Below are 18,197 nucleotides of genomic sequence, written 5' to 3' on the forward strand. Positions count from 1 at the left end.
CCCACTCAAAACTTCTTTCCTTTGTTATACCCTTCAGTAAAAAATACACAATGAGATCCCCTAAACATTGTAAACCGGTAAGTCAAACAAATCGTCGCTGGGTACGGTCGCAGCGCGTTTAGAGGGTGTCTTTTAAATTCAACATGGGGTGATGTAATTCCCATTGATGCAACAACGGCCATCCAGTGCCGATGAAATCAGTTGAGATTGTGAGTCATAAGAATTAAGACGCGATCAATCAAATTTCGCGCGTGTGAAAAGTGTTAATTTTTCAAGTTTTTGAAAAATTGTAAGTATTGTGGTGTTCCTTAAGAATCGAGTTTGCGGCCGCATCGACGCACAATTTCAAATAAGTTTGTTTGTAGCTACTCTATCTCGCGCTTAATTGATTAAAATTCTTTCATATTTTTTTTTTTAGAAAATCTGAAGTACTTAGTTATGCAGTTCCACGGGAAATGGTATTTTTCTTCCGCTAGAAAACTCGATCCGTTACCAGCTGATTGAGTTACAAGCTCCAAGTACTATGCGAATCACTCAAATTACACCATTGTCGAATTGGGACAAATTTGGTACCACCATCATCGCTAAGCGGTTGGTACCCATCTTCGAGTTGGTACCATTGTAAAAATGATACCGCTTTATAGACAAAAATCACGACACCGCAAATCTGATATCCCGTAGAAATTTAATACGGAAATAAAGGAGAAAAAACATGGAAGGAAATATAGAGTGGTCTTGTCTTGAACCATTTACAGAGTTCTCGTCATCCTTGCTATCAAAACTTCATAAGGTTTAAATTTTCGTTACCGGTTGTAAGTGAATATCTATTTTGTGTTTAAGAAAGCAGTGTGACAACAGATTCATACTTAAGTCCGATTCCAAGGTGGTGAGAACAGATTTGTAGTAGAAGATTGTAGGATTTGGTTTTGGGCACTGTTTTCGTGTGGTGGTGAGATTGCATTAGTATTCTAGCACCATATGAAATCAGTTCTTGTACCAAATACCAGCGAAACACAACTGAGTTATTTAAAGTCATTTTCGAAGTGCCGAATTGAGTGCTGGAAACTGGGACTGGTAAGTAAAAATTGTATAGATTTGTCATTTTAATTACGTATACCAAAGTAACATCATGGAGTTTAGAACTAAGCAACAAGAGTGGACTAAATTAATTATAAATATGTAGTGCTAAACTAATCAATAACATTTTTGTATTTACAGAAACCTATATACAAGACAGTCCAATATTTACAACAGTGGAACATAAGGAATCATTAACTGGTTAATTGGAAGGCAGCCTTTGTCAGGTTGTGCTCTCAATAAAAAACTACACATTAAAATAAGAAAACAAGTCATTCGATCCCTGAATGAAAACCGAAACAAACCTCAATATGCGTAATGCCATCTCGCGACCTTCGGTAAAACCTATCTAAGCCTAAGATACATTTGTACGTTATTTCGATAAACTTACATTTAACATCATACATTTAAACGTTAAACACACATACAAGCAACTATCAGTTCATCTTTATTAAATCGTTACTATACTGTGATTGTCACCGGTATTGTTTTTCAATTCTTGTTCTTTTTTGTTTAGTTTCACCCATGTGTCACCTAAAGCTTTGGCGAAGTGATCGTCCACAGATAAACCTGCAGTGTCCATTAATTCAATCACGTTCGTTGTGGTGGGAACTTTTGGGGGAGGTTTTACAGGAATACTTTCCTTGGAAACATTGTTGTTTGAAAAGAGAGAGAGATAGTCGTTGCCCAGAGAACGACGGAAATGCTCATCAATGATTGGATCGCACATCGATATTCCTGGAAAACGAAATAAGGGTTAATATAACACATAGTCATTTGTTTAAAATTTTATGTTATTCAAGAGTCGTTGTGTCAGCTTAAAAAATTAAAACAAGTTTTCTAAACAAAACAGTATATGTACACTTGGTTGCAAAAACATCGGAAAAAGTCAAAGCATAAATATGTCAGATTTTTATATTTATCCAAAGTTTGATGATGCCTTAATTCTAAAAGTTTAAGTTACAACTGACAGCTAATATGTAGCAGGTACTCACTACTCATTGGGTTTTCATGTAAGTACACAACTATGAACTAATTGATTATCTTGATTTGCATTTGATGCTCTCGGCATTTAAGTGTGGCATTGCAGTAAAAAATATTTTAATGCAACAGATAACAAATTGACAACTAAATTGACAAGGGCAAAACCTGTTACATTTTAAAGAAAATTCAATTTTCCGTTCTTATTGCAACCTGTACCTGTAATACCTCAATAATATACCTAATAATAATACCTATTTTTGTAAATTATTAAGTATATATAAGTTTTGATATTTTACGATTGTACAGTCCCTAAAAGGGGTGTGTTTTTTAAAGGATTTTTCCCAATATTTCAGAATAGGTAAAACTACAAAATTTGATAACCTTTATACACCTAAACGAATTCCAAGATGAAATGTAGAAATTTTTAATCAGGGGCGTCCTAAACGGTAAAGCGAATTTAATTTTTAATTTTTATGCTGTGTAAGGCCTGTAACATAAATTCTAAAACAGATTTTACTTAAAATGTATCGGAAAAAACTATGAAATTTAGCATTTTGTTGCTGAAAGTGGCAAGAAACTACAGCCAAACCCACCCCCCAGTTTAGGAAATTCGTTTAAGTGTATAAAGGTTATCATCTGTACCAAATTTTGTAATTTTATGTAAAATGGTTTCGGAAATATAATTAGAAAAAACCCATTAAAAGACGCACCGCTTTGAGAAGGTGTAGCTCCCTTCCGTAGCATTTTTAGATACATGTTCACAGAAAACTTTTGTCATAAAATTGAATATTCTATCTCTTGTTTAAATTTGTAACAATAAAAACGGAACATCCTGTATATGTCGTGCTACAACCATCGCCACTGCCGTCATTTTTCACAATGTTTTTTCTGTATGAAAAAGTGTAGATTCTTGGCTCAAAATTTGTCAGTAGGGTTCAGTTGTAACACAGATTTCTCTTTTAGCCAGTAATCAAATGTTTCTGACCTATTCCACCTCACAAAATACAGTTGCGGCGTTGACAGGGTGGCGATGGCTATGATACAGTTTACATTAGTAACATCGCTATGCAATTTGAAAATTTGTTTGAATGTTTTGTCGTGCTATGAAAAATATAGGAAATATAGGTTACAGTTCTGCTTATGGTTGAATTCTATCACGTAGAATAAAAAACAAATACATAAAATAAAATAAAATATTTTCTAGGTAATTGTTTTTTCCTAGCAAAACGTTCCACAACAAAACAAATTGGTGCCCGTTTTATGCGATCTAATTGACATTTTTGATACAATTAAAGATATTTTCAATAAATCCAACCTTGTTGCGAGAAACTGAGAACTGAATGAATAAAACAGATTTGTCGAAGTGGAAACAAAAGAATGATGCTTGGATGTTCAAGACTTACGATGCCATTCAGATTTATCAAAAATATTTAAACAACTCATATTATGCTGACCGGTGGAATTATTGTTAAAATTAGTTGATGTGTAATTTTATGAGTTTCTCCAGTGATTTCTTAATTAAAAAGGCAATTTACAAAAGAATTAGATGAGTAAGTTTTAATATTTTTTTTAAGTACTTAGTTTAAACAAAAATTCGTATAATGACATGTCATACATAATTTTCTTCAATAAACAAAGCAATCGTTCGAAAAACAAAACTTTCCAATAAATTCGGGCAATTTAAATAAACTGTGACGCTATGGAAGAATATAAATTCTAGCAGCTATTTCCCTCAATTCTTTTCAGAACAATACCCTGACTCTTATTGTGTATTAATGTGTAAATTTTGAACTTTGCCACAACGCAAATAGCACCCAAATCCAACTTGATCTATTTTCCACCGGATGTGGTGGACACCAAATATGCAACTGCTTATCAACTTCCTTACAATATAATACTAACCAGGAGGAAGATCTTCTCTATTGTTCTGTATAACACTCGGCCTGTAGTTAGATCTATATCCCGGATTATTAATAGTTTGCGAGTAGGAAGGCGGCAACCCTCTTTGTCTAACACTCATATCGAGAGGTGCATTATCCTGACCGTTCGCGGCCTGTTGATTCGGCGTTTCCGGTGCCGGACTTGGCGGTTCCGTTCCGAACGTCTCGGCGATTTTCGGATCGGACTTCCGAGAGTACTCAGGAAGCCTCGACCGTCGATCCCTTTTCCATTTGGTGGTCGGAAGTTGCTTGTTGCTCGACTGCTTCGACGATTCCTCTAAACAAATAAAAAAGAAAATTTCAATTAGGTTGTTAATATGAACGACCCGCTGCGACCTATACCAAGGCCGAGAGAAGATAGACTACATCCGGTAATCAAACGTTTCTTTGACGGAACGACGTGATCATGAATTACCTTCGTCTAGCCATGGTTGCCAAAAGACGCGTTTGGGGACTTGCTGGTGTTTCATCGTTTGGGAGGCTTTTAATAATTCGCGAACGAAAACCGAAAATTCCATTTTATTCCGTCAGAAAAAGGGAAAAAAACTAGGCGTCAAAAGTCACTCAACACTCAATTCACACATCCCATTGTACACACACACCGAAAGCCATTGTGCGACAGCCCGAGGAATAGTAAACTTGCCTTCATTCATAAGAATCTCGCAGGTAGAGACTTTCAGGTATACGTAATTAGTTTTTTTAATCATCCAGAACAGAGCGACTCTACTACCGATACTATAAGGTCGTTTTTCCTCCGACGTTCTTTTTGACCGGTTCGATGTTTTTTGTTTTATGTGGTACCACCAGAATCTACTTCGCGCTCGATTAATCTTCGACCACGTCCTCGTCCACCTTCGTCCAAGTGTAAAACACGAACAGCAAAGAACGGACGTAGTGAATTTTTGTACCTCCGACCAACTTTTAATGAAGTAGTAAATACAGCAAGGTCGGTTATTAGACTGCGGTCACCGTCTTTCAAAAGCCCCGCACAAAGAGCGTATTTTTATGACGCTATTGTCGCACAGAAGCCGCTCTCATTGCTTTGATTTCACGGAAAGGAATGATGCAAAAATGATCTCATTATCTCAGAATTGATTCGATCGCAATCGTGCTGACTACATCTCGGTTTTGCTTAAGATTGTTGCACAAAATGCGGAATTGTTCCAGTTTGGTTTCGAGCGAAAAAGAGTTACAGAGACCGAAGATTAAACAAAAAGAACAAAATGGTAAAAAATGAGCTAACTCAGGCCGAATCACATCTAAATTTGCCAGCAATTTGCATCGCATGTAAATATGAGCAACAGGTAAATGGCCGCGAAGGTGTCATCTTTACAAGATTGCAATTAGATACTGGAGTTAAACACAATTAACTATTTTAGTGGTGTAGCTTTTATTACGAGAATACCGCAAATGGTTACAATGTAGAAGAGCTGTACTTTCTTATTATTTAAAAAATCATTATATTAAGAGTATAAAGAAGGTACCTAAAAAAGTATCTTTCCACCAAATAAATTTTGAGCACTTTAATAACATTAAACCTTACGTCTAAATCATTACTTAACCTTAAGCACAATTGCGAATAGAGTGAGCCTGCAGATGCAGTCTAATATGGTTCTTTATTTAATTGTTTTTTGATTTATATTATTTGATATTCTCATTTTTAAAAATACATTTGCAGTTTTTTGAGCCAGAATTTAACAATACAGAAACCCCTATTTTATATTTTTCGAACGCATTTTTAACATTTGAAAAAAATGTTCTTGTATACTTGTATACCGGGTCTAAATTTTTTATCAGTCAAAATGAAAAAAAAAAAAAAAACAATTTCCACTTGCGGGTAATAAAACTGAAAAAATTCTTGTTGAAGATACCACCAAATTTCATTGAAAATGTTACCGATTACTAGTAATGTAAACTTTGGGATAAAGTACTCAAAAGCTGCAAACTTCGTTTATATTGCATTTTTTTGACAAATTTTCCCAAAATGGAGGTTGCACCCTCTATATACAGGGTGTTTGTGGATTGCGAGCAAATATTTTAACTACTAAGAGAATTTGTTATGAAATGTCGAATTGAAGACCAAACAAATTCCGTATCCAAATTTTATTTTTGCAATTTCCCTATCAATTTCAATATCAATGAAAATAAATAGCATTGAATGTTGACCGTGAAAGTTTTTATACAGAAAAAAGGAAACTTTTTATCCAAAAAAATTATCACTTGTTTACACGTGTTAGTTTAGTTAGTCGTAAATGCGCTTTCGGGTGAATTGTGCACATCGATTTGAAATCAAATTGTCAATCAAGTCATTATGGCCAACTACTCAAACGTCAAATTAACTAGTGTACGGACATCACTTCCAAGACCGATTTTCACTAAATGTTTGGGCAGAGATCATTGAAGATCACCAAAATGGACCACACATATTACCTCAATGTTTAACTAGTGCCGTTTATCTGGATTTTTTGGAAAATGTGTTGTCCGATCTGTTGGAGGACATGCGGTATTTACAAGTGGAGCTCCATATCAAATTATGCCAAAGTCGTCAACAATCATTTCCCCTAGATGGTTTGGTCGCCAATGACCACCGCGGTCACCAGATTTAAATACGTTGTTTTTTTGGGGGTTCACACGAAACAATTAGTGTACGCAGCTCAAATTTATACCTTCGAAGGGCTGTGTGTGCGAACGCAAGCTTCTGTAGCCCGAAGAGTACAAGAAGTGTGCATTGCCAACGAATGACCACATTTCGAGCAATTCTTTATAATAGCAAGTATTGACCCACTAACATTGACACTGATCTACCCTAATGTAGCGATAATTTTTTTGTCTTTACGCTGTTTACGTTCCAAAAATTTTTCTTATGAATGATTGTAAACATCGTATTCGGCCATAGGCGGGGACGGGTTTTCAGCCTCAATTTATTTTTAATTTTAACTTAGAAATGACGTGCTTTCGACAAAAGTTGGAATAACGAAAGTTGTTTCTTTTGACGAGTCCTATTAGTAGCTTAAATATTTGCTCGAAATCCTCAAACACCCTGTATCTCAGAAACTATAAACATTCAGATAAGGCAAGTTTAGTTATTTTGACTTCTTTTGAGCTCTACTATCACCTGTTAAAATATTTGCACAAACTTTAAAATTACTCAGTATAAGGAAAGTGAAACAATGCATCCATTAACCAACAATCAAGAATAGCGATGAGCACACTTATACGGTAAATAATGTCAAAACTGAATAAATCAATATTTAAAATTGGTCGCATTCTTTTCTTTTGACAAACAGTTAATTATGAATTGTGACAATAGAGAATTACGCATGTAAAAACAATTCAATCTCGTGTTCGTGACGTAAAAATCGCCACACGCGAATCGCATCATTCTTGAAAAAAACAACAGCATTTTCGTGACAATCATCGACCATAAAAATTCTTCTATAAATTAATCTCCCACCATCGTTTTAGAAAAATTCCGAGCATTTTCGTTGCGGGCGACTACGACATTCTTCCATCGGAATAGGATAATCCGGTCCTTCGACAGCTGGTCATTAATGTCATTATACTTTTGATTTTTTTCCTTATGAAGCAAGACGCTTTTGTTCCACATCATTATGGTCGTGATCTCGTTGGATATTCCTGGTTTTCTTATCTTTGAAACAGCAACCGGACCGCATACCACGTTGCTCGAAATTCTTGCTTCACACCATCGTGACGTTAGCGTTGATGCTCGAATATCGACCTTACGTAGGAAGCCACTAAACGATTCATTTGTCGAATTCCATCGAGTTTTCGTAGACGATAAATAATAACAAGACGTCTAGTGAATCATTTCGGTAAATCGGCTTGGAGGACGTAATTAAGAGATTGATTGGAATGCGCTTAGAGTCATGGCGGTACGACCGGTCTTCGACTTATGGCCAGCGAGGGTGGTAGAATGTGCGAATTACAAAAATGCAGCAAATACCTACCCAAGATCTCAGCAACGCAAAATGTTGTTCAGATAATTTTATTGCATACTTGGATGCCCGTATATTTTGCCTGCAGGTTCGTTTGCATGATTCTTGTGGATGGTGATCGAAAACAAACTTGCTTTTATTATTTATAATAAGACACTGTGCAAAAACCGCTTATAAAATACACTGATCACTGAAACGTGATGCATTATTATGGGAAAATCAAACTTCTGTGGACTGCGACCGATAAAGTGGAGTAACGTGATGCTAATAAGAAGCAATATGAAGACATATTTTTCGAAAAATTGATGATGCTAATCTTTAACTACAAACTAAATAACTACGAACTTAACTTTAATAAGTAATTTGTTTTGATCTCGTTATTAATTCTATTGTCATCAAAAAAAAAACAGACTAATAAATGTTATTTATTTATTATTTAAATATTATTTATTTTTACTTTCATTTATATCTATTTTGTTGTAGACAAAATATTCATAAAGATACCTTCAGCCACGACATTAGTATATAGAGTGCGCCAGAACTCGCACCCCAGAGAAAAATTTCAAGTAAGATAAGATACTAGGAACATGGAAAAAATGTTTAAAAAATTCTATTTGTCAAAAAATTTTGTTAATTATTTTTTGACATTCGACATTTTTTTTGTCTATTTAATGATACTGATGATCTTGTATATGTATGTTTTTTTTACAATCACTTAGTAAAAGTATCAAAATTTTGCCAATAAAAGCGACAAATAACATTGAACAGAGTTACAATTTAAGATAGAGCTTCCTTGTTTCCTCTTATAATAGCCTGTTGCAAAAAAAAAAATTGGAAAATTATTTTTCCAACAGAAATAAATAGAGTCAAAGTGCAAAGTTTAAACTCTCATAACTTCGAAATTTTTATAGATAAAATATTTTTTCCATGTTCGTGGTATCTTATCGTACTTGAAATTTTTCTCTGAGGCGCGAGTTCTGGCGCACCCTGTATATTTAGAGGTTTGAAATAATACACTAAACTATAGTTTTTTTTTAAAACAATTACTAATAATGCTGATCAATATGGCTTATTTTAGTTAGTTACAAATTATAATTAATCCTCTGTTTTTCAAGTAATGGCCTATATTTTTCTAAATTGCCAAATAAAGTTTTTCTAGTTCTTATACCTAACAATAACATCTACTCAATTGTCTTTTAATCACAAAATAAATTATTTTCTTTATCCAGCCTAAAAACTTGATTGGACCAGATTCCAGTAAAATATAGGAAAGTTCGATACATTGCGTTCACTCGATAAAGTGTACCTACCTCAAGTTGGTTTGAGACTTTAAACTCACCAGGGAGATAAAATGTGAGAATAATCATCATTAATCAGGAATGAATGGCAATACTGAATTTAATTTTTACAGGGTGCAACTAAAAATTCACATTTTTTTATTTCAGATATCTGTTAAGCGAAACCATTTTCGGATGCATAGTTGCAAACATCCGCAAGAGAAAATGCTTTTAATTCTGTCAACTCAATCAAGTAACCTAAAAGTATAAAAAGTTTCAAAATTATTTTGAAACTTTGCTCTCGTATATAGGTACAGTTTTAAAATCTATCAACTGTACTCGTTTGTACATACCATCGTCGTCTCGATAGAAATAATTCTTTTCTCGCCTGGGCGTTTTTTGAGTTCAACTGATTCCCGTTGGCGTTTTAATCTGGGGAAATTTCTTGACATTCAGTTTTTTAGCTTAAAGGGTTTAATCTCATAAGTAATAGTCATAATATCAATTCTGGCGTATCTTGTTTTGTTGTATTCTTCCTTTCCAGCTTTAATTAATTGCGTTATTTTTCGTTTATAATTAAAAATTATTCAGTTTTTCCTTAGTAACCCTCGTAACTAAGAAAAAATGCGGAATTACTGCTCCAATGCATTTTTTATGAAATGCCCAGGCGGTGGTACATACTATCTATTGTGCATTGTCATTTGTTTTTAACATACAACCTCTATTTTGTTTAATAGCAATGGGGATCAAATCGACTTTATTAAAAAGAGCATTTTTACGATTTCAGCGGTATGATATTTTCATTTATTATTTTTTATCCAAACCACAAAACTGGTTTTTAAAATGACTCAAACGTGACACATGTATAGTAAAAAAACTTGAAGGGCTAAGCTATGTGCTATGAATACATATGTATAATTGTATTAGAAGTGTAAACTGTACTAAAAACTGAAAGATTTAAAATTTAAATATGATTAGGTATATTTGTAAAAATTCTAGAATCGCTGATTTGAAAAAAGTGGAACCTAGCAATATCGATACAGGGTGTGTCAGAACTTGCGCGCTAGAGAAAAATTTCAAGTAAGATAAGATACCAAGAACATATAAAAAAGTTATATGTCAAAAAATTTTGACATTTATTTTTTGTCATTTGACATTTTTTTATGTCTATTTAATGATACTTATGATCTTGTATATGTTTTTTTAATATTTATGTAGTAAAGGTACAAAAATTTTAATAATAAAAGCCACAAATAACATTAAACAGAGTTACAATTTAGCTTCCTTGTTTCCTCTTCTAATAGCCTGTAGCAAATAAACTTAGAAAATTATTTTTCTAACAGAAATAAATAGAGTTAAAGTGCAAAATTTAAGCACTCATAACTTATAAAATTTTTATAGACAGAATTTTTTTAAACATTTTTTCCATGTTCCTGGTATCTTATATTACATGGCATTTTTCTCTGGGGCGCGATTTCTGGCGCACTTTGTATGTACTAAAATATGCACAGAGCGTTTCGAAAAAATGTTGCCAAAAGTTAAAAGGTTATAGAGGTTAATGCGGTATAAAATTTCCTAGTCAAAAATGAGCCGTTTGGCCTCTGGAGTCAATTTTGTCCAAAAACGTAATGCTGTCTGGTTTACATTAATTGACGTCAATATTTAAATAATTTGTAATCAGAATAAGACAAACAAAAATATAATAACCCCCAACTTTGTTGCATAAATTTGCATAATTTACATAAAGTTGGGAGTCGTCATTTTGAACATTTATTGTATTTGTTTTTGCTTTATTTTGTTTTATTCTCACCTGAGGATGACCACTTTGTGGTCGAAACGCGTTGTGCTATTAAAATAAAAGTTTGGTGTGACGGGCTAATCGTGTTTTTGTTCAACTTTATTTTGAATACAAATTATTTATAAATATAATTAAATATAAATATCCGCGCCCTTTATTGTATTTAGGTTCCTTATAATTATTATTGTTTCCTCTTCTAATAGCCTATAGCAAAAAAACTTAGAAAATTATTTTTTCAACAGAAATAAATAGAGTCAAAGTGCAAACTCTCGAAATTTTTTTTTTTAAACTTCGAAATTTTGATAGATAGAATTTTTTTTAACATTTTTTCCATGTTTCTGGTATCTTACCCTACATGACATTTTCCTCTGGGACGCGAGTTCTGGCGCGCCTATATAGTTTAGAAACAAATTTTGCCTAATAAAATTGTTTTACAATCTTTCAAGAATGTATCTACAAACTCACAAAAAGAAGTTCTGAAACTTCAGCAAGATTTAACATTTACGGAAACCCACAGCAATTAAGATTAGCAAAATATTTCTTCTAATGCAATTCATTGCAAAATTTTGTTTAAAAACTTCGCCAATGTCAGTTTTTTATATAAAAAAAAACGTTTCAAATTAGACAATTAGAATTCTGAACTTAATATGGTTTCATTGCCCCATAGCAATCCGGTCCCTGTGATACACTGACGGACACAGAATTTTGGACATCAAATTTATGTCAGTTCAAAAAATGTCAATGTATATCACGCTTATTTATTGTCATTATGATTGACATTTGAAACTAAAATTTGAAAGTTTTAGTTGAAATTTATTTTTGGCGTCGATTTTCCGAAACAATAATGCCAGCAATACGTGTTTTAATATAAGTTCAATAAACTATTTTGATTTGTTGTCAATTTTTCTCTAGCTATCAGGATAAAAATTGCAAAAACAGAAAGTGAGGTTAGTTGCCTAAGGCCCGTTTAACATTTTTATGATAGTCGAATGACAAATCGTCCAAAATTCCGTGTCCACCAGTGTATAATAATTGTACTAATCAGATCTAAAAATGTAAATTGAGGAACTAACTTAATAAAATCACGCTGTATTGGCACACTACTTATATCTAATAGTAATAAACGGTCGATTACACCACTTCGTTTCCGAACATTCTATTTACCTATACTCAAATGGTTTATAGACAAGACTAAAATTGAGTAACTACGATTTGACGTTTTGGTGACACGACTATTTTCAGTACCTTGCTAAGTATTGAGTAGGCTTAGAAACAAACTTAACACCACGTATTACATGAAGTTAACGAGGACATACGTTTTTTAAGGTCTGTCCTAGAATTTTTTATTTAAATATAGTGATGAAAACTTTGTTATGTAATTTATTTTATGTAACAATAAAGCAATAAGTATAGTTTTCCACTGAAGTTTTCTTCTTATACCAAAGTAAAAAAATTCAAATTTCAAGCCTTGGATTAGAGATAAATTAAAAGATATAAAAATGATAAGTGTTTGGCAAACAAATATTTTATAGCTTTTAATATTAGAATAAGCGTTGCAGGAATTGATAGCAATAGATAACCTATACTATAAATGCTATCTACAGTAAAGAAATAAATAATTATACATACAAACGATACACACAACACACAAAAAGTTACCTTGACAAACTCAAACACGAGTGATCGCATATGTATACTACCAGAAATAAACAAAAAACTAAGTTTGTAACATTTGAATTGAAGGTAAACATTTTACAAAACCACCTACTTACAACAAGGTATAAGTACAAAATCATGTACAACCTTTTTTTTTTGAAAGGTGGTAAAAAAAGTTTTTCACATCTGTTCATCCAAGCAGAAAATGTGTCATTATAAATTTTGGGATATATGTACTTCAGCGGTATAATTCCGGTGTAATTTTTTCTGAATTGTTTTTGTTCCATTTTATGACAAAGCATTTATTTATAAATATTTTTTTCGACGCATGTGAATGCACTTATTCATCTAAAGAGGAGTTTTTTAGACGCTCGAGTAACAACTAAAAATAAATATTTTTTTTATTACTAAGATTTCTCCCTTTCCTAAATGATTTTGTAGCTAACCCTTATCAAAATTAAACAGACAGTTAGCTCCACGTTATTTATTTTTTAATCAAAGTTCGCAAACAAAGGAAATATCTAATCATTTCAGTTGTTTACTTGAACGACGAAAAGGAAAAGCATGTTTTCCGCTACCTTGTTTTGATGTTTTACGAACCTACTAAACTTAAATGATCTAATGCCAAAGGAAACTTTTTCCACGCTCAACAAATTCCTAAGATTCACTATTGCTTTCTTTGCCAAAATAATGACACACGCAATTCTGATCAAACTTTTTCTGAGTTATCTTGAAGTGAACGTATCGCATTCCAGGCATCAGCATTGAAAGTTTCAGCAATTTTGAGATGAAACTCGCCGTTCTGGTGCACTTTTGATGACCAGGAAAAATATTCCGACAACGTGCAAGCATCATTGGAATGCAATATTCGATATAGCACAGTGCTGGATGTGCCAACTTTCATTGGATCACCCTGTGCATACGTAATTAAGAAACTATGCACAATGAGCCGAATCCTGTTGGCAGCACTCCATTCGATGTGCTGAAGAGCGAATTATTTTATTGGGCTCTGCTCTAAAATGACAATAAAATTCGTTCAAAAACAAAATATTTATTTTAAAGACGGACGATATCAATACCGTTTTGAGTAAAGAGTGGAACGCGACTTGATAATTTAAAATGCACGCTTTACTGACCGCGCCAATTTTAATATCCACACTCTATGAACAATCAACAAACCGTGCCACTGACAATGAAGAATTAAAACTAATTGGCGGAATTCGACCACCTGTCACATACCTGTGGAAGCCAGGGCATTCTGGTTCTCTTGCACCATGGTGGCGGCCCTTGAGAGCACTTCCAGGGGAGACTCGCCGCCCTCCATGTCCTCTGTAAAACGATGCAAAACAGCCTTTAGTACACGAAGGGTGCGTTTGGTTTGTTCCTCCTATAAGATCGTGGCGCACATGGTGGGCAGATGTTCGAAGGAATTCCGACAAAGGGAATAATGCGCGTTGTTGTAAGCTGCAACGAACTACAATTTTCTAACATTAGTCGATAAATTCATACAAGAAAAGTATTTTCGTTGTTTATTTAGAGAAATATGCGACAGGGTGGGACTGCCTATCGTGGAATTTTATTTATTTAAAGAGGATTTGTGATGTAACGTATTTATCTCGCGATTTTTTCACATTTATTAAGCATTTATCTGCACTAAAATGTATTTATAAACTTAGTAATGAGATTAATTGCGATGAAAATATTCAATGGAATGTGAGTCGGTTAACAATCGTGGAAAAAAATTGGGGAAAACAGTGACCTCAATAATAAAAATATTTCAAATTCCATTCAACAATAATTGTTGACAACAAAAATATGCTGAAGGAACTCAAATACAGTTCATCTCGATGCAAAGAAATAAAATGAAAATTACATTAAAATTTATGTGAAAATAACGGCCGAAACCGCAAATATAATTAATAACAATTTTCAACAAAAATAAAGAATAAAAAGCATTCACTTTAATTTAAAAAGTAGTGAAAAACGTCCATTCAAAACCATACAGACCCAAAAACAATTTTCCACCCCGAAAATCAATAATTTTAATCACGTGTAATAAAAGCAAAATTAAAACTTAACTTACCCCTTGAAAATCAAGTGGCCTGTTTAAAAACAATCCTTATTTTATTACAAATAAACTAATTATGCCTTTTTTACACTGTATTATACACTAACAAGTAAAACCGTGCAAAGAATTTGACATTTCGGTCAAACCTGCGATTCTGGTATGATCGGAATCTCAAATATTTACATAGACCCCCTGGTGGAAAACTTGCGTACTATAGCCCCCCTTACACGCGTTAAAAATGTTCTAAAAATGAGCCATTGGTGAACTAGCTTTGTTTTAAATGTGTCCACCATCTTTTTAGTAATATTCATTTAAAAAACTGATGGACTAAAAGTCGAAATTATCCGATTTTAGGCAAAAATATCACTAAAATTGTAAATATGAAAATTCTATAGTGTGATACGAGCTTTACTCCCATTGGTCCAAAATTTCGCATGGCATCATTGCTTCAAGTCAAGAAAGTAGTTTCGAGCCGAGAGTAATTTGTGTGTGTGGTAAAATCCCCTTCTCGAAAGAATTTGAAATCGAAACTTTTTTCATTAATGCTCCGTAGCACATGTGCGCATGTGTCATTCAATCCCACACTATTTCAAATTCAAATTTTATCGACAATTGAGATTTATTTCTTAATATAATAAATACATAACCATTTGTGTAATATTTGTACATAAAATGCTTGCTCATACTTAAATAACATAAGCAAAGGCGGCTTTAAGGCAGTATCCCAAAAACATGTTTATAAATCTACTTCTCCCATTCTTCATCACTTAATTCCAACACCTAAAATGAAGTAATTAACTTTTTGTTTTTTTCAATATTACTATTACCTACATCAGCATAATTACTATCAGTAAATAATTCACTAAGCCCAGTTAGAGTTTCCAGATAATTGTTGCTGTTGAATGTCTCAAGAAGAAAAGCAAACCCCTTGGCCTTATACTCTTCTAAAACAATACTAGAGCAAGCAACGCACTGATTGTACTTTGGTGTAGCAGGTAAAACATGCATAAAACTTGACAAAAATCCTCTAATCGAGTGAGGTAATATTCCCAAAACGCCCCCTTGGTCTTCACTAAAATTCATGTCGCTCTGGGGACCACTTTTGTAAAATGCAGGGGCATTAATGCCTTCTTCATGTTGAATCACTGAAACTGCTAATTCCACAGCTAAAGCTCCTGCTATTGATGAAACTCCAGGCCTCGTGACGGTGCATTGTTGGTCAAGTGTTCGGTCTTTAAGAGACTGTAAAAAATATATTTTTTTCTAATTATTTGATAAATTAAAGCAAACTTTCATTTTCCCCAAGTAATTATTTTCAAGAATGTAAATATTAAGATCCCAGGATTTTTTTATTATTAGACAAATGGAAACAATGATGAAAATAAAAAACCTACGTTTCCTGGGGCAGTAACATCATTGCAAAAATAACATCCGAGTTCCGCTCCAGAGATTCTTTTAAACGTCGATTGACTTTGTATTTCTTGAACACCAACTTTAATATCTTTGCGGCCGTATCTCATGATTAGATAAGTATCAAAGCCCAAAGCAACATTTATTACAATTTTATTATGGAATATGCCCAGTAATGTAGGCAACCAACGGCTCTCTCTGGAATCGGTTAAAAGGAAAATAATATCGTGTTCTTGAATAAGTTTTTCTAAATCTTTCACGTTTTTTTTCACAGAGTCAACAGTGCTTTCACCAACATTGTGCCCTGGCATCGGAATCATAAATTGATGACCTTGAGAATTCTAAAATGATACAGTTTTATTTTTTTTTCAAGTGGAATATGTAAATTGTACTATTGATGGAAATATCTTGTGCAAACTTTCGGCTGCAGCTTCAGCTTTTGGTTTACTCTTCAGAGCATCTTCATAAGTAAACAAATGTTGTCTAACAGGATTTGAGTAAGAAACCGTTGAATTATCAACAAAATTGATATTCCTAACACCCCATCCCTGCAAGAAATTTATTGGAAAGTTGTGATTATAATACGAAAATTATATTAATACCAGAAGATTTCTTGCTACTGAGCATCCTAAAGTTCCAGCGCCTAGAAGAAGGCATTTTGTGTTCTTTATTTTATCTAGATTAATCTCCGGGAGAAGACGCCACTTCATCAGTTTTAAATTTAAATCAACACTTTCTTCGAATAATCTGTATGAAGTAAATTCAAGAAATTTGAAAAAAAAATAGTGTGCTCATACACTTGAGGATCCATTGTTGCTCTCATGTTGGAAAATCGTGGCGCAAATTTGTTTTTCTCATTTTTTTCCCATCCAGCCCATGCGTTATCACCACTACCATAAATAATATCTTCGATTGAATTGCAACAAGGTAGAGTTAATTTATACATTAAACTTTGAGAACAAGATAATTTGCGGTCCAAAAAGAATAAAAGAAAATTTAAAGTTTTACCTCCAAGGAAAGGGCTAGAATAGTGGTGATTTAATGATTCATTTTAACAATGTGTAAGAGACAAACCAATAATGTAACAAAAAAATTATGTAATTTTTAATTTGAGATTTTGGGTGTTGGCCACTATTGATATAATCTGCAAAAGCAAAGTAATACTCCTGGTAATTATTCTCACTAATTTCATTCAATTTAGAGTGGTAAGTGTGGATTTCCTTATTGTGAATTAAAAAGTATGGCTTTTGGTGAGGATCTAGTTTCAGATATTCTAAACTTAAAGATGCTACCTGTAAATCGATTGCTTATCTCACATACATTACACAATTAACCTCAAATATACTTCGTCTTCTGTAAAATGTTCTAAAATTGGAGTAATTGCTTCCAATGGTATTTCCAAATTGTGAGGTACTGGATATGCAAACCAGTAATAAAAATGAAATTTTTTAAGATCCTGAAAACAACAAAATATTTTGTAATTGTTTGTTACTGAAATTACTTACACTAAATGACAATATAAAAAAGAAATTCAGCAAATAAGGCTTCTCTAAAACCTTCCCACTTTTCAAATCTTCCAAAAACCGTCTTCCTTCCTCGTTAATCATTTTAGTTTTGTCACAATCTTTAAACTGTTCAATTGTGTTTTTATTAAATATTTTTCCTTGAAATGGAATGCTATTGTTTTGTGAATTCAGCATTCTAAAAATTAACACAAATTAGGTAAAATACCTGCAAATTTGAGCAATTACGAATTAAATGATGTGCTGTCCACTTCCAAAACATGTGTGGTCCATGTTGAGGAGCTGTTTGCGAAGAAACCGTAGATTTGCCGTTCATCATCGTTTAATTTGTCAATATTTATTTTCAAGTCCGATAATTTGTTCCAAAAGCTAGCTTGGACAAATGATGAAACAGATACAAGCTGCAGAAAGGACTTGGACAAAGACATTTTTTGAATTCTCTAAAAACAGCTGACATTGACAGGACTGGAAACCTAACCTCAATTCTTTCTATTGGGTGGAAAAGGAA

At 33.2% G+C, this 18,197-nt stretch overlaps 2 protein-coding genes across 3 annotated transcripts; both read right to left on the reverse strand.

The window, feature by feature from the left end:
- Positions 1–1,090: 1,090 nt before the first annotated feature.
- Positions 1,091–14,916, reverse strand: LOC123015464. Of its 2 annotated transcripts, XM_044415201.1 has the most exons (4): positions 14,772–14,916; positions 13,928–14,162; positions 3,964–4,278; positions 1,091–1,815 (listed from the first exon to the last, which is right to left on the reverse strand). In XM_044415201.1, exons 2-4 carry the CDS (start codon positions 14,010–14,012, stop codon positions 1,529–1,531), a joined length of 687 nt encoding a protein of 228 aa, XP_044271136.1. In that variant the 5' UTR covers positions 14,013–14,162; positions 14,772–14,916; the 3' UTR covers positions 1,091–1,528. The 2 variants fall into 2 exon arrangements, with proteins under 2 accessions (XP_044271136.1, XP_044271135.1); XM_044415200.1 differs by lacking the exons at positions 13,928–14,162; positions 14,772–14,916 and adding an exon at positions 4,417–5,607.
- Positions 14,917–15,356: 440 nt separating this feature from the next.
- On the reverse strand, positions 15,357–18,197 carry LOC123012864 (ubiquitin-like modifier-activating enzyme ATG7). The gene is made up of 10 exons (XM_044411053.1): positions 17,918–18,197; positions 17,672–17,867; positions 17,512–17,622; positions 17,241–17,458; positions 16,964–17,188; positions 16,769–16,913; positions 16,559–16,714; positions 16,151–16,507; positions 15,588–15,998; positions 15,357–15,536 (listed from the first exon to the last, which is right to left on the reverse strand). Exons 1-10 carry the CDS (start codon positions 18,115–18,117, stop codon positions 15,501–15,503), a joined length of 2,055 nt encoding a protein of 684 aa, XP_044266988.1. The 5' UTR covers positions 18,118–18,197; the 3' UTR covers positions 15,357–15,500.

This window comes from Tribolium madens, unplaced genomic scaffold, assembly GCF_015345945.1.
Source record: "Tribolium madens isolate multiple individuals breed KSU strain unplaced genomic scaffold, Tmad_KSU_1.1 Scaffold_19;HRSCAF=116;Tcas5.2_LG9, whole genome shotgun sequence".
NCBI lineage: Eukaryota > Metazoa > Arthropoda > Insecta > Coleoptera > Tenebrionidae > Tribolium > Tribolium madens.